General features: G+C 37.8%; 1 protein-coding gene, 1 long non-coding RNA gene and 1 pseudogene across 20 annotated transcripts in view; 1 reads left to right on the forward strand and 2 right to left on the reverse strand.

Annotated features, from left to right (window-relative positions):
- The window catches only part of DLG2 (discs large MAGUK scaffold protein 2), a 2,068,078-nt gene that overhangs the window by 576,775 nt on the left and 1,474,795 nt on the right, over positions 1 to 16,508 (reverse strand). For all 18 annotated transcript variants that reach the window (XM_082343299.1, XM_082343288.1, XM_082343300.1 and 15 more), the window contains one exon: positions 5,215 to 5,384. In XM_082343299.1, coding sequence (XP_082199425.1) covers positions 5,215 to 5,384 — 170 coding nt within the window. The remainder of the gene's footprint in view (positions 1 to 5,214; positions 5,385 to 16,508) is intronic.
- LOC309606394 overlaps positions 1 to 16,508 on the forward strand; it is an 81,580-nt gene that overhangs the window by 31,335 nt on the left and 33,737 nt on the right. The gene's annotated exons all lie outside the window — the stretch shown is intronic.
- Positions 9,632 to 12,247, reverse strand: LOC309606061 (charged multivesicular body protein 5 pseudogene; annotated as a pseudogene). The gene has a single exon. The product of its transcript is annotated as a charged multivesicular body protein 5 pseudogene (transcript).

Here is a 16,508-nt window from a genome sequence, read left to right on the forward strand (position 1 = left end):
CGTGGCTTCTCTAATGGTTGAATTATACACATTATAAATGGCCATTAGTATAGTGACTTTTACAGTCAGTGTGTTTTATAGTTATTTTTACTTCTTGTGCAAAGCTGAGAGCATTCTTCACTGCATTTGCAGTTTGCACTGTTACAGACTTTTATAACTGCAAAAATGTATATAACTATGAAGAAATTAAAACTGAAGATGTTTAAAAACATTTAAAAAAATAATGTAGAATTGATGAAATTTTTTGCTAGACAGAATTTACCACTCTTTGAGTTTTTATTAAAAAATAAGGTGGTTAAATAAAGTCTACCTTTGGATTTAACAATGCTATGGCCTTAACATTTCAGTTCTAGAACTTGGCCTTCAACTAGCTATATATCTGTAAGCAGCAAGAACATCTTAGAAGGCATCTCATTTCTTATATAGGTTTAGGCTTCTTTGGCTTAGGCCACAGAAACCAACAGTCTACAAGTGTTGACTTATCTAGTTCCTGAGAAATGATGACTTAGAGTGTCCTTGGGAAAGTCACTAGAAAGACTTTTATTATAAACCTATTTCCTGGGAAACCACATGCACACTTCAGATTCTCTTCCTCGCATATTTCTGGTTGCTTGGCAAGTCTAAATGGATTTGCCTAATCACGACTTCCTATACATGATTAGCCATTTTTTTCTCAACTGACTGCCTTCACACAGACACCCCAGCTGCTTGCAATGACCAAATCTATCACTGTGAGGTTAAGGAAATTTTTATATATTGTTAAGAAGAGACATTCTAAATCAGTAGTGCATATTACCCAAATATCCCTTACTGAAATACATGGCTATAAATCATCAGCCAGATGATTCTAATTGAATATTGGGAAGGTTAGTACTGCTATAAAGATAAATCACATACATCAAAGATCATCTCAGAATTAGTGATTTGTACAATAGGTGGAATAAACATAAGGGTATAAATTGGAAAACTGTAAATTTAATTCTACCACAAATTATTTTTTCAAGGAATCCCTTAACATTGCATCTATATAACAAAAAGGAGTAACACTGTTTACCTTCTGTCCTATGTACAAACAAATAAACAAAACCAAAAATAATCCCCAAACAAAAACGGTCTGGGGCATTAAGAATGTCTATAAAATAGATCTACTAAAGGCTTATAACTGTTCAAAATAGCTAAAGTAGCCATATTCATGATTTTTATATTAAAGACTATTGGTAAAAGTGAGAAAGTCAATTATTCAGGTATTTCCCCAACTCCAGATATTTCATAAAAAATGGGAAAAATTCAGAGTATTAAGAGGGTTTTCAGACAGACGTTTTCTAGTTCTGCCTCCTTTTCAGAATCTTCACAGTCTTTTCAACATGTCCAGTAGAGTCCCCATAGGGGTTCCTCCACAGCCTTCCCCATCTCACAAATGGCACCCCAATCCATTAGATTGCTCTATTAGAAGGACCAATTAGAGTATGTCCAAGGGCCTCAACCTTGGACATACCCCACATCTAGATTACCAATAAGTGGCATCACATATCTTCACCATCCATTTTTCTCTAACTTCTCCAAGTGTCCCCTAACTGATCTCTGTTCCCACTCTTGCCCCCTTCAATGCATTTTCTTTACAGCAGCTGAGTGATCTTCTAAAAACAACAAATTTGACCATATCACATGCTGAACATGTTGCAAGAACTTCCCATTGCACTTGACATAAAATAACAAATCTGTAAATACGGTCAACGAAGCTGTACAAGATCTGGCACCTGCTCACCTTGACAATATCATTTCGTGTCATTCACTATCTTGTCATTAAACTTCGATCACAACTGACTTCTTTCAGTTCCTGGAAGGTACGAAGATCTTTCCTACACTGGGGCCTTCATACACACATGCTTTTTACTTCTGTCTGGATACTCTCCTCCACTCTTTGTCCAGCTAACTTCTAATTTTATTTGTATTTCAAAGTTTAGCTTAAGTGGCACTTCCTCAGGGAAGTCTTCTTTGACCCACTATTTAATTCGTGCCTCCTTAATCATTTATGCTCATTCATAGCATGTTTCCCAATTTATATTATAGGTGTTTTCTACATCAGACCATAATCTTCCTGAGCAAGAATTCTCTCTTGTTTTCTTTGTGAATCCTCATTGTCTGGGTCTGTGTCAAGTCCACAATAAATACTTAATAAATATTTGTTGAATCACTGAAGAACTAAATTAATGAACACATTCAGTTAGCTCTGTATTATATACTCAAAATTGAGGCTAGTTAGCCCAGTTGGCAAGAGTGTTGATATTTACTATTGAGAATGCCCACACGCTCAGTGAAGGGAAGATAAGGGTCTGAAAGCACATATTAAATTTTAAATTCTCTGGAGCGTTTTGGATCTCCTGATTAAGATGAATCACATCTTCCTCTTTGTTCAATTGGAATCATGGCTCAAGTTCAACCACAGAGCTGATTTTATTCTGTCTAGCATTAAAGTGAGTTGGCTTTATGTCTCTCTCTCGCATTAGAACTTTCTGATTCTCCCATTAGAAGCACATCTGATTCATCTTCATTGTCTCCACTGCATAAGAGTTTCCATGGCATGAGTTAAACATTGACAGAAATTAAAAAAAAAAATATCATCATTCAAAAATAAAGAATAAAGGTGCCAAGGGAGGTTAAGACCGCAAGGTATCATCAGATTTAGTGTAGAATCCAATTTACTCTGATTCAGCACTTCCTGCATTCAAGGCACAGGGAAAGGCATCAGGGATTTAAACAGTGACTAAAACAGTTTCTTTCTCTGTAAATCAATAAGCTCTATATAGAGAAACAAATCCCCATCAGTGATCTTTGTATGGTGACAGTACAAAAAAGTATGACTGACTCAACAGAATCCCAACAGGACCAATAGGCCCACAGCCCTCTACAGGAATTTGGCAGGAGCCTGCTTTCAGGGATGTAAAGTTCGCTCTACAAGTTTCCTGGTTCTCCTTTCCCCAGTAGAAAAAGCCCATCACCCATCAGCTCGGTGCTTTGTGACCACCTAGAGGGGTGGGATAGGGAGGGTGGGAGGGAGGGAGACGCAAGAGGGAAGAGATATGGGAACATATGTGTATGTGTAACTGATTCACTTTGTTATAAAGCAGAAACTAACACACCATTGTAAAGCAATTATACTCCAATAAAGATGTTAATAAATAAATAAGCCCCCCCCCCACACACACAAAAAGCCCATCACCCATATGCTGCATATTTTCATTGGGTTATTGCCTTGGTATTCCTGGTCGATTAATGCTCACTGGTCCCCACATCTCACTCTCTTTGTCCCGGGGCAATTCCTGCCCCACTCCTGGCTCAAAGGAGAAGATAGTTCAGACAGAAGTAAACCAGCTAGGGCCCTAATACCAAAGATAGAGATCCCAAAAATATGTGTTCCTGATAAAATTAAGGAGTTTTGGCTATCGATTCCCTAGAACCTTTAAGTGCTCTGCTGAGCAGCTGGAGGTCATCGAGTGACTCAGCACTCGATGACTTCCTAATGGATGGTAATGCTTTGCTGAGTGCTTACAACTAGTATGTGCCTTAAGGCTGTGCTGAATAATTGCTGTTAATTGAATTGTAGAAATATCTACGTTATTTATATATAGTATATCTTTTTAATCGAAGTAGTGGGATGCTCATTTGGTTTAACTTTAAAGCACATGGGAAATATGATGTTAGTACATGTGTAGGATAGAAGGTCTTTTCTTTCATATCACCAGACATTGTGGTATGGAAATACTTTACTTCCTTTCTTCCCGCCTACCTCCCCCAGAATTAATTCTGTGATTTTAACGCATTTGAATTTAACTCAGGAGGGATCCTTGATTATTTTATTAGATTACCAAACAACTGTAGCAAAGGCTGAAACTATATGGAGCAAACTACAAATAACATGTATATACTGTACAGTTAATACTTGTTGTCAATTTGTGCCAGCCATTATTCTAAGCACCTTATGTATATTGACTCGTCTAATCCTTACAACATTTCTAGGGGCAAGTGCTATTACTACCTGCATTTTGTAGATGAGAAAATTAAGGCTCAGAGAGGTTAAGCAATTTGCCCAAGGTCAAACGGCTAGTGCGCTGCAGAGCTAGGATTCCAACTTAGGCACTTTGGCTCTGGAGTCTGCACTCAACCAGCAAGCTTTTCTGCTCACCACTTGCCAGCTATTAGTTAAATGTTTAATTCTCATAAGCCCAATGGGATGCTACCATTATGATCCCCATTTAATAAGGGGGTTGGTCTAACCAACGTCAATCTGCTAGTAAGTGGCTGAACCAGGCTTTTAAATTCAGTCCTGCCTGACTCTTGGGTCTGAGATCTTAAATACCACCCACCACTACCTCGCAGAGAAGGTGGTGTGCTTATTTGTAAATCACATCTAGCATTAGAGATTACACAGATTTTAAGGGAAAGAGAAATAATTTACTAAAAGAGTATAGTGACTCTGTAGTCAAAATCTTTTAAAATATTTAAAATACTCAAGCCAATTATTTAATTTTTCTAAAATATTTGAAATACTGTTAATATTAAATGTCATCATTCTGAAGAGCAAAGTTCAAAGGACTATTCTTAAAAATTAATATAATGATTCATCTTACTGTTTATGTGATTCCCCAGGGTAACTGCAATTACCTCAAGAGATTTGTGAACATTTCAGAAAAATAAATTTTAACTTATTTTGACTATTGCAAGTATAAAATGTTATGTAGTACTTGAATACAACAGATAAGAGTATTATAAAATCAAAGCAAATCACAAGTGTCATAAAAATATAATAATTATTTCAGGATAGGCTATTTCAATTATTATTTTTCACATTACTATTTTACTAAAGGAGGGAGGTTACCATTTACATTTGAAACGTTAGAAAGTATTAACATGCCAGCTAAGTCATGATGATACGGTAAGATTAAAAATTTATAGAAAAATGTAGATGGTTGTTGTTATTGTTTATAAGAAAATTTCTTCAGAAATCTATCCTTTCCTTCTCTGAGTTCATATTTACAGTATTGGTTTCTTTTACTCTACGTAAAAACCTACCATTATCATAGGATTTCAAAACTCATGGTAAACGCTGAATATCAGACAATAAAAGAATGGACTACATAGATGGGTTATGGCATAATCTTTAGCCAAATAGGTTGTCACTGGTGTTCTATTGTGAGTTATTTATGTGTCTATTACCTTTAGGCCCTTTGAACAGTTTGATTTCCACAACAGTCTCCAAAATGGGTCGTCTTCTACGCACGTACAGCCGAACGATAGACCCTGCTTCTTTGAGCGCTTCCACTGCTTTACTGTGGGAAACCTCTGACACATCCACCTCGTTCACCCGTAAGATACAATCATTGACCCTGAAAGAAAGGAAAAGAGGCAAAGGTCAGGAGTGGCTAAGAGAATTTCTGGAAGAATCTTATGAGTATCTAACCTTAAGATGTGGGGAGGCAAAAGGTATAGGCAATTAAAAAATATTTATATTTGGAAGAAATACTTCAAATGAAGGAAATCAAGAAAACCTTGAACTCCTCAGCCTTCACAGTTTTCCGAACATTGACCACCCTACTGGTCAGGTCCCATCCTGAACTCCAGTCCGCTCTGACTGGGACAGCATCACATAGGGGGCAGTTAGAAGGACACATATTTTAAGGTCTCTGCCAGTCACATCAGCATTTTGATTGCTTTTAATTGGCTTGACTGAGGGTTACAATTTGAGTGGTTCTCAGAACTTACTCCCATAGACTATATAGACATAGCAAATGTAACTTTATAAATTAGTTTTTCTTAAAATTTTAATTTACTAACTATAAAAGTAATATATGGGGCTTCCCTGGTGGTGCAGTGGTTGAGAGTCCGCCTGCCAATGCAGGGAACACGGGTTCGAGCCCTGGTCTGGGAGGATCCCACATGCCGCGGAGCGACTAGGCCCGTGTGCCACAACTACTGAGCCTGCGTGTCTGGAGCCTGTGCTCCGCAACAAGAGAGGCCGCGATAGTGAGAGGCCCGCGCACCGTGATGAAGAGTGGCCCCCGCTCGCCGCAACTGGAGGAAGCCCTCGCATAGAAACGAAGACCCAACACAGCCAAAAATAAATAAATAAATTAAAAAAAAAAAGTAATATATAATCATTTTAGAGAATCTGAAAAATATAACATGTAGAAAGAAAAAAACTATATACATGATTCAATCATCTGAAATAATGTTAGCTTTCTGGCAAATTATCTCCCAGTGTTTTTTTTTCCCCCTCAAATTCATTCCACGATATTATAGGGATTAAAGTTCAGATTTCACAAAATTCAAATAAAATCTCAATCCTTGTCCTAGGTACTTTCTTTGAAAACTAAGAATTATGACACGGCCTACATTAGACTTTTCCTTTCTGACATTTTTTTCATGGGAAGGAACAAGCTGACTTTTGCATTAAGCTTTCTAGATACTTTATAGTTCATAGTGGCCATGAACTGTAAATCTCTTTTATATTCACAATAATAACTAGTGAGAATATTAATAATGGTTAAGGGTGTAAGACTTGAGATTAGAAGGAGTTCTTCCCCTCACTCCACAGATCCGTTCTCGTGTTCCCCATCCCAGTTTGCTGTGTTGCTCAGAGTAAGAGATAAGGGGCTACCCCTGCTTGACCCCTCCTCCCACCACCCATTCGGCTCCACCCGTGAAGTATATCTATAGTCCATCCAGGCTCCTCATCTCCAGTGCTACCCCCTTGGCTGAAGTCAACGTCATCTCTCACCTGAACTACTTCCACAGCCTCCTACCTAGTCTCTCCAATCCTCTCTTGTCACCTTCCAACTCATTCTCCACAGTGGCCAGGATAAAGTGGACATGGTTGGTTGCCTAACCACCTTCCATTCCATTCCCCACTTCCTTCTTCCAAACAGTGCCTGATTTTGTTCAGGTGATCTATTCTTCAGCAAATCTTTGTTAAATGAACGAAAGAGCAAGTCTAAGTTCAATTATTGGGCCCTCTATTTCCTAAGTTTGTAAACATTGATAATTTTTTTTAACTTCTCTAAGCCTCCATCGTCTCATCTATAAAATAGATATAATAGTAATACCTACGATAAAGACTTTGGGGAAGATTAAATGTGGTAATGAGGAAGATTAAATGCGGTAATGTACATATAAGTCCTTAGCACAGACCCCAGTATGTAATAAGCACCTAATAAATGGTTGTTATTGGTAGCAGTGCACAGTTTATTGATTTGTAATATTCTTAACTATTGGATTCCTTCCATAGTCTTGTGGCATAAGATCTATTACCCATATTACACAGATAAGAGTTGTTCCAAGTGGTTAAGTTCTTTGTCTAAAGCTGTCAGCAATTTGATTAGAGATTGGATATGATCCTAGGTCTTATTTCAAAATTTGTTCTTTCCTCTTAGTACACATACATCTAATGTGATGAATAGTTTCATGTATGTTGTGCACATCAATTTAAAATTATAACACGGTAGTGGAAATATATAAAAAGTATGGGAAGAATTTTCCTATCTTTTTTGTTCATAACTTTTCTATACCTATTTGTGGAACTGAGTGATAGGATCTCTTGGCTCAATAAGAACCCTGATTAGCTTCAAATTCTTGAGCTAGAACAATCTCACTTACTAAGATTCAGTGGTGTCATTTCATCATAACAGATGCTATGGCTTTAATAGGTTTATACAGACATTTCCTCTTTGACTGACTAAAAAAAATCATGGAAAACTACCAATTAAAATAGTTTTGAGAATGTAGGCATCACGGGTGCCAGCCGCCCTGCAGCAGCTGGTCCTTTGAGAGTGGGTAATTTTGTCATCTCATGATAATGCAAAAACATAATGTTTACCATCACCCTATGCTCAGCATACTAATCATATATTAAAACCCTGCTTTCCATGGAAGGGAGTGGCTGACATTAAAGAGAAAATTCTGGATGCTCTATCTATTCAAACTCTACTAAATTTTTTCCTTTTGTCTACACTGGAATCCTTAATTGTCAAATGCTGGGGTGAGGAAATCACAGCCTAAATCGGATGTTTTTTTCTGAACATGTGGACAAAGTAGGCAGCTTTAGTGCACTAAAAAAACCCACCAGACTAGCAGTCAGGAGGTTTGGATTTGAGTCCCAGCTGTGTATCAGCTGTGCGACCGTGGTCACTTCATCTTTTTGAACTTCAGTTTCCCATGAAGAGAGAGTAAGCATGCCTAGAGTTAATGAGAGGAGTAACCAGACAGATAAATATATGGATGTATGCGTAAACTGTAACGTACCATATATGAGAGAGTTGCAGCTATTGATAGGTGAATCAAAGACGCTGTGCTCAGAATTTGTTGAAAGGTAAATAGGATGGAAATGGAAATTTTTAAAGGGTCTACTATGTGCCATATATCATTTTAGTGACTTCACTTATTTGCTTGTGTTTAAATCAAACCATTTATAAAACATAGGTTCTTATTTTACAGACAATGAAATCTTACTGACAAGGTCACAGTGTTGGTGAGGGCAGCAATACGATTCCAATCTAGTTTTGTCCTTTCCTGGAGCCTATGCTGATACAAAGTTACTCAGAGTTGATTGTTTAAAAAAAAAAAAAAAAAAAAGGGAATGTGAGGGGAGAAGTTTATATTCAAATTCTTAAAACAGAAAAGAATATCAAGCCAAACTAGGGAACTCAACTTTCCTTCCTCCCAATCACTTGAAATAGCATTTGGCTAGAGGGTCATGGCTATTTAGAATTAATTTGCTTTCTCTACCAGCAGATAATCTCCATGAGTAAAGGCAGCACTGGAATTCATTCTGAAACATAAATATACCACTAGCTTCAAACTCAAATAACACTGTTTCAGTGAAAAGTGAAGTCTTTATCGTATTTCTGAGACACTGTATTAGAAAGCCATTTACATACAAACTTTCTCCCTACTGTACCCACGTAATTAAGTTGATGGTTTCACTCTTTCAGGGCTTGCTGTTTCGGATATAAGTCTACAATATCCTTTTTGTGGACCAGTATTGTCCATGAAATTAAAAGATTAATTTTAATCTTTTCCTAGTCTTATTTTCCTTTGGACACTCTGGTACATTTCCTTGCAGAAAATATCTTTGAAACAAAAAGTACATTTCATCACTAACATGTCCACAGAATCACATCTAAAATTTGCACTAAGCAGGCAATTCCCTGGCGGTCCAGTGGTTAGGACTCGGCATGTTCACTGCTGAAGGCCTGGGTTCAACACCTGGTCAGGGAATTAAGATTCTGCAAGCCGCGTGATGCGGCCAAAAGAAAAAAATTTGCACTAAACTCATATTCTGTAATATGATATAGTATCACTGAAAAGTCAACTAATACTTAAAAATTATTTGTTCTACTTTGAAGATATCTAAAATAGCATGTAATATCTACTCTCATTCATAGGTATTAAAGTATGTTCTATTGTAAAACAAGATTTGTGATTTTATACAATTTTAAGGATGTTAATTCATTAAAAATAATCACTAAATGCTTGTGTTAAAATTTTTAAAAAAAAATCTGTTTATTATGTATTAAAAAATAGTGGGAGAAAAGGTAAAGTTTCAGCTCTGGTTCTCTGTGGATGTGGAGATTATGGATTTCCTTTTGAAAAATATTTATTGAGTATAAATAAATGTCCTATACATTAAATATCAAGAAATATTCATTATTGATTACAAGTCCGCTGTAATACTGAAGGAACCACAGAATCAAAATAGCCACCCATGATACAGTAGTGGTAATTCCATTCCAATATTGGACACAGTAATGATTTACTCACAAGACACAACAAAACTCACCAAAAAAGGCCATCACTTTAACCAACCTATAATACCACAAGAGAAAATGGTTTTGAATCATAATATGGACAGTCCCACTAATCTCGTCTTTGTCATCAATTTATCAGGTCAATTTGAGATTGTAGAGATATGCTGTCATAGAACTTAAAGATTCCCATTTCCTTGGTTTTATTTCAAAATTATTATTAAGGAATGAAGTTGTACATACCCAATGATAATTTTAAGTAAGTTAGTCTTTGATAAAAGAAAAGGAATAAAAATTTAGTATGAAGAAAGCTTCCTTCAAGCAATGAATCTCTTAACGGAAAAAAAATGAAAGCAATGTAATTAACTTTTCCTCCAAAGAAAGGAAAGAAACCTAAATCTGTTATGGCAAACTTGGAAAGATAAATATTTCCTAGTCCCAGAATATGTGTTTATTTTACATGATGTACTTGAATGATGCAAGTCTACGAAGCAGGGATCTGTGGCAATCCGAATTCACCCACCAGGACTCCATCCTTATCCTCTGTGTCAGTGGGAACACCTTCTGGAATTGCAGGTGCAGCTGCTGCTTCATCCAAATAAGAACTGTCTTTATCAGCCAGAAGCTCATCGCCCAGTGCATCCAACTCTGCTTCTAGGTCATCTTCATCTAATTCTGGGGTGCCGTAACTACGACTCAGTGCTGCTTGGATTTCATTTGCATCTTCCATCATATCCTCTAGCTGATCTTGTAGATCCTCATTCTGGTCGATTTTCACTTGCTTGTATGCTTTCTTCATTTCCTTTACACCCAGTGTCATAGCATCAACCGTGGTCTTGGTGTCCTTCAATGACTGGATGATGTAATTGGCTTGTTCCATGTTAAACGACTGTTGGGCAAGACTGTCCCGCTGCTGCTCATACCTTTGCAGGACCCTCTCTCATCTTCTTGATCTGATCCTTATACTTCACTAGTTCAGCGTCCAGCCGAGAAACCTTCTTGTCAATGGATTCTGCCCTGCTGTCCTCCGTGCCAATGCAATTAGTCAGTCAAGCTGGGCGGCGGAGCCTTGGGTTTCGCTTTCCTGAAGAATCGGTTCATCTTGGGTGGCCACGAAGAAAACCCAAACGTTTGAGCAAAACCAGAAATGGAAGCAGAGTCACCTCCGCCTCCGACTTGACTTCCCGCCTTCCATGCACAAGCGCAATGTGCCTATCCGGATGTTTTAAAAAGCATATTTCTATTTTTGTTTCTTCCAAAAGTTCTATTATGGACATACATCATCGCAGAGAACCTAAGAACATGGGCCTGGGAGCCTTGGCCACACCTAGACACGACTGGGATCTTGTCCCAGCTCTAGAACTCAGGAGCTGCGTGACTTTGGGCAAGTCACTTGACATCTCAAAGCTTCAGCTTTTGCATGTGAAAATAGGTATAATAAGATTGCTGTACGGATTAAATAATATATGTGAAATATGTAGCACAGTGCCTGAAAAATGGTAAGCTATTATAGTCATGAAAAAAGCAAGAACAATTTGCGTGAGAAAGGATGTGAAAAGACTATAGTGGAGGGAAAAAAAATTCTAAAGGGACAGAAAGGAAGAGAGGGCTACCATCAGGTACTGAAAGTATTTTTGAAATTTTATACGGAGAAGAGAGAAAGAGATGCAATGAATGGGACTTGGGGGAAGAAAAATGTAAAAATAAGGCTTTTAAGTAAGTCTTGTTTTGTGGAGTGTAGCTCTATTCCCCTTTCATCTTCCCTCTCCCCTACCATCAAGAAAATAGTCAGTTCTAATATAAACTATAGCTTTATGGTAGCCTTAGAGAAAGCTTCTAAAGATCAGCACACTTGGCAGAATTCGCACCAGCTCGGGCCTACTCTGTCCTTGCCCCACTCCACACCTGTAAACACATCCAGCCACTCAGACCGCTCAAGGCTTGATTCAAAAGGAGGCTTTAGGTCACAGGTCTACAGCTTAATTTTGAAACTTACTGGTTATTAAGATGGGGTGGGTTGGGGTCTTGATTGGCTTATTCTTTATCGTCTCCACTCAGTCCTACTCTCTTTGGTCAAATAGATGAATTAATTACAGACCAAAGGGCCACATCATGGAGAAAGCTGATCAATGTTTAATGTGCTGGATGAAATGTAACAATGCATTATCAAATGGAAAACACTGGCTGGGAATTAAACTGTCTGTGCTTAAAGAGATCAATGATTTATAAAAATCAGAATCTGTTTAAAAAGAATAATTGCATGTTGCATAGATTTTTTGTGAACTATAAGGATACCAGAAAGGCTCTCAAGGTTAAGGTAGCAAAAATGCCTTACTTTTCTTTTATTCCTAGAGTCACTAAAGGTAGGTTAAGAACAAATAATAGACACTCAAAAGTTTATTTAAGAAAAGACAGATGCTTTACGTTACCAGAGAAAAGGAAAAAACAACACAACACACACACGCACGCGCGCACACACACACACACACACACACACACACACACACACACACACACAGATTGACCCAAATGGCTTCAAATCATTATGACCTTTCCTAAATCTACTTAATTGTGTCTGTCTGCTGTCTTCCTGTATCCTCTCATGAAGCACATGTGGGTTCACCGGGTATATTTAAAGTTCCACCAGCTAAGGTTCCTCCTTGTTGAAACTTCTCACCTTAAAAAACCATTTATTTCATTGACCTCACTAGGTGCTATTAGTCCATTAAAATTGAGAATAAAATAATAAAAAATCAGCATAATTTAACAGTTTTCTAGGAAAGGTAAAGGACTGATGTTTTGGAAGAATCAGATATGAGTTGATGTAGTAATATCTACTAGGACTTTTTCTTTACCAGACATTCACAGGGTTGCAGGAAGAGTGACAGTTCATACAGCTTATCATGGATCACTTGTCAAGTCTGACAGTCCTGTTTTGGGGAATCTGGAATTGAAACGATGAGATTCAGAGGTTCTATCTAAACAGAAGAAATAGAAGTTTGAAAGCTTCATATTGGGGCCATTTTCTTCCACACTGACTGAAAAGTAGCAAAAGCTTATTTGCAAGAAGATGGGAATAAAGCAAATTTTTGGAAAGAAGTAAGGGCTTCAGTCCATGGTTGTCCAATCCAGCCTTGAATTTCAGAAGATATTTCAAGTGTCCTTCTAATTCATTCCCCTTTTTGATTAAGTAAGCTCAGGTGGATCTTTGTTACTCATCAACAAAAATTTCTAACTGATACAGGCAGACTTTGTGACCAGCACTTTGCATGCACTATCTCCCTTACCTCATTCCTATTTTCCTTTTAATACTTAATTCAAGTTTATCTTGTCTCCTGGGAAGTCATCCTTGGCTCAACTGGCTGGTCCAGTGTCCCTCTACTAGGTAGCCAGTACAAAATATTAATGAAGTTACCAGACCCAGCAAATCAAAGTATAGGACATTCAGTTAAATTTGGATTTCAGATAAAAACAATAATAATTATTATTCAGATAAACACTTTTTAGTGTAAGTACGTTCTGTACCATGTTTGGGACATATTTATACTTAAAAATTACTTGTGTTTATCTGCTATTCAAATTTAATTAGGCGTACGTACTGTGTTTATAAAAGTACAGTATTTATAAAAGCACTAAACTGTGCTTATTATACTGAACTGTGGTCTCTGGTTTATTCAAACGGTATAATCCTTGGTACATAATGGGAGATATTTACACTATGTACTACGTATATATTCTTTAAGCTGTTTAATCTAAACAGAAACCTTGAAAGGTAGATATTGCTTCTTTCATTTTACAACGAAAACTGAAGCTAAAAGAGGTCTATAATGACAGTAAGTGTTGTCTAGGTAATCGCAAAGCTTATGCACTGCACCATCCATATCTCTCTAGTTTGTTAAAAATAATTTGGGGACATAATTAAGGACCAATCTCAATTGCTAACCATCAGTAGGATTAAGGATCATACTAGAAAGTGGTAAAGCCGAGCCAAGTAACAAAACCTAAATTTTTTTCTTAAAGAAAATCTAGTTCTCAACTTTAGAATCAGATTTCTATACTTTAAAACTAGATTTAGAAAGGGTTCTCAAACTTTAGCGTGCATTAGAGTTACTTGAAGGATTTAAGTCATAGATTGCTGGCTCCACTGCCAGAGAGTTTCTGATTCAGTAGGTCTGGAGCAGGAAAGAGGATTCACTTCTCTAACAAGTTTCTAGGTAATGCTGGTGTTGTTGGTCTGGGACATACTCTGAAAACCACTGCTCAAGGTTCTGAAGGGTCACTCTACTTGGCTAGTGTGTGGTTCATTCTAAAATGAACAGGACTACTCAGTCTTATGTAGACCCAGGTGACTGTGCTGGAAGTTCTGAGCTCTGACTCTGAACCCAATCCCTTCAATGTTGCAGCTCTTCATTATTTGGAGTGAAGTCTCTAAGGGAATATGGACCAGGAGACCACAGCTGCCATACCACGTGAAACTGTGTGTGAGAGCCATTTTCCAGCACTCATTTTCTATGAGACTCTTTTCCCTACTGTTTTCCTACAGCAAAGGCCAACTGATAGCCACTCCATTCTACATCTTAAAAATAGGGCTCCTGCTCTCGTCTCTGACTTGAGTAACTTGAGTTTATGATCCGTAGAAGCCATCTCCTACAGTGAATATACTGTTTTTCTCTCTCCATTTGCCACTTCATTTCCCGTATATAAAACCCTTCCAGGATTCTCTGCAGCTGTCATCTGGGAAAAATCACAGCTTTACCACAACGGGGGAAGAAATTGCTATTTTAGAGTCAGTGATTGGTCTTTCGGCACTTTCCCAGAAAAGGAGAGAGTCCAGTAACAAATCTCAAGCCAGGTAACTTGGTGAATGCAACATGGAAAAGAGGCACTAAGTAGGGATTTCAGAGGGAAAGGATCATAGGACTGGAGATTACTTAGCCCACTCAGTCCAATACTCTGTCCACAGACAGGACTACATATCAACTTTCAAGAAACGAGGTCCTGCTGCCTCCCATCTGGATTAATGAAGTAGCTTTCTAGCTAGTTTTCCTGATGCCAGGTTACCTAGTCCCTCTTTACGTCATCCCACAGGCAAGCCCAGCTCAGCTTCAGTTTCCTAAAGCAACCCTATCATTATTTCCTCTCCCTCAAAATTCGTCGAGTCACTTAACCTATATAAAATCAAAGCTGTGGTTAATTTATCCTTGTATTCCTAGTGTCCGCTATACAGTTGTCACTTAAGAATGAATGAGCGTCATTGAAGGGCTTCTCAATCTAGCGTCTTCTTATACCTCTCAAACTCCTGCTTCAGTCAATCCACATCTTCATTGTCCTGAAAATATAACAAGCTCATTCCCGTCTCTGCATTTTATTTCATGGTGCTTTCTGCCTCCCAAATGCCTAGCTCAAACCAGCCTCATTCAAAGGCAAGCTCACACTCTCCAGCCTCATGAAATGTTTCCTAATCACACAAGTCCTCATTGCCTATAATGCCTGAAATGCAAATGCATGGTAGATTCTCATGAAAAAGCTACAGATCGATCTGGTACCCCTGCAGAACCTATAATTAAGTACTATACATTAGGAAATGCATTTTCAAATGTTGGATTTGATTTTCTATTTTCTTCTACTAAGATTTACTCCAATCCCAGAAAATTGATATGGATCAGCATATATGAAATCGATAATTTTACATTTTCTGATTCTAATTTGATTTGACTATGTGATATCGATGAACATTTTAGTGAAAAGTTGAGAAGCACAAGGAGCATGGTATGGTGGGAAGAACAGTGAGTTATAAACCAGATGTGAATTCTAATCCTCACACTTTCCATTTAAGTAAGGCATTTTTTTTCTTGTCTCTGTTTAAGTTGAGTTCAATGATTTTACAATTCTTTTCTAACTCTGGTGTTCTATAAATCTAAATTCAAGGCTAACTCAGCCTGCCACCTAACTCCACTTGGAAGTCTGGAATGTACTTCAAATGCAGCAGAATGCCAAATTATGCTTATTCTCTCTCCATGGACAACTACGTACTTTACTTTTTATTCTCTATCAAAGTAAATCATTCCATCTCCAAAAATGGGGAGTCCTCCTTCTCTCTCAGCCAGACGTCCAATCTGTCACACAGTTTTTTAGATTTAAACGCTTCTTTATACTCATTTATCCTACTGTGGCTCTTATTGTCAATCACCCAGATTCTGGAAAAAAAATTTGTAACCAGTCTCCTTGTTTCTAGTTTTGTCCTTTACAATCCATCTTCCAATTTATTGCCAGAATGGGGTTATTGAAAATACACCTGATTGCTTTATTCCCCTATTTAATAGTCTTTGATTGCTTTCCACTGCCTACAGCAGATTTTCAAACATTTAAAAAATATAAGCAAAGAAACCCTTTCTTCAAATGAAATCTTACTCAGAAGCTACATAATGTACATTTATAATTGTCTGCATATAACAAAGGCAGACTTTCTGTGATTTCTGCGGCGGGGAGGGAAGGGAATCACAGCAGAGTCTGTTGGAAGTCCCTTGTTTGTGACTCCACAGAGGGCTCTGAGGAATCCAGAGTCAGGGCATCATGTGACAGGAAAGTGTGACTGAGCAGGGACTGGTGAGTACTGAAAGAAATCCAGGGCATGCCCTTTCTCCAGGCCAAGTGCCCTGGCATTGACCGGTGTCTGCTGAAGTATCTTTTTCTAAATCACATAAAAATCAC

This window comes from Balaenoptera borealis, assembly GCF_965194805.1.
Source record: "Balaenoptera borealis genome assembly, chromosome: 11".
NCBI lineage: Eukaryota > Metazoa > Chordata > Mammalia > Artiodactyla > Balaenopteridae > Balaenoptera > Balaenoptera borealis.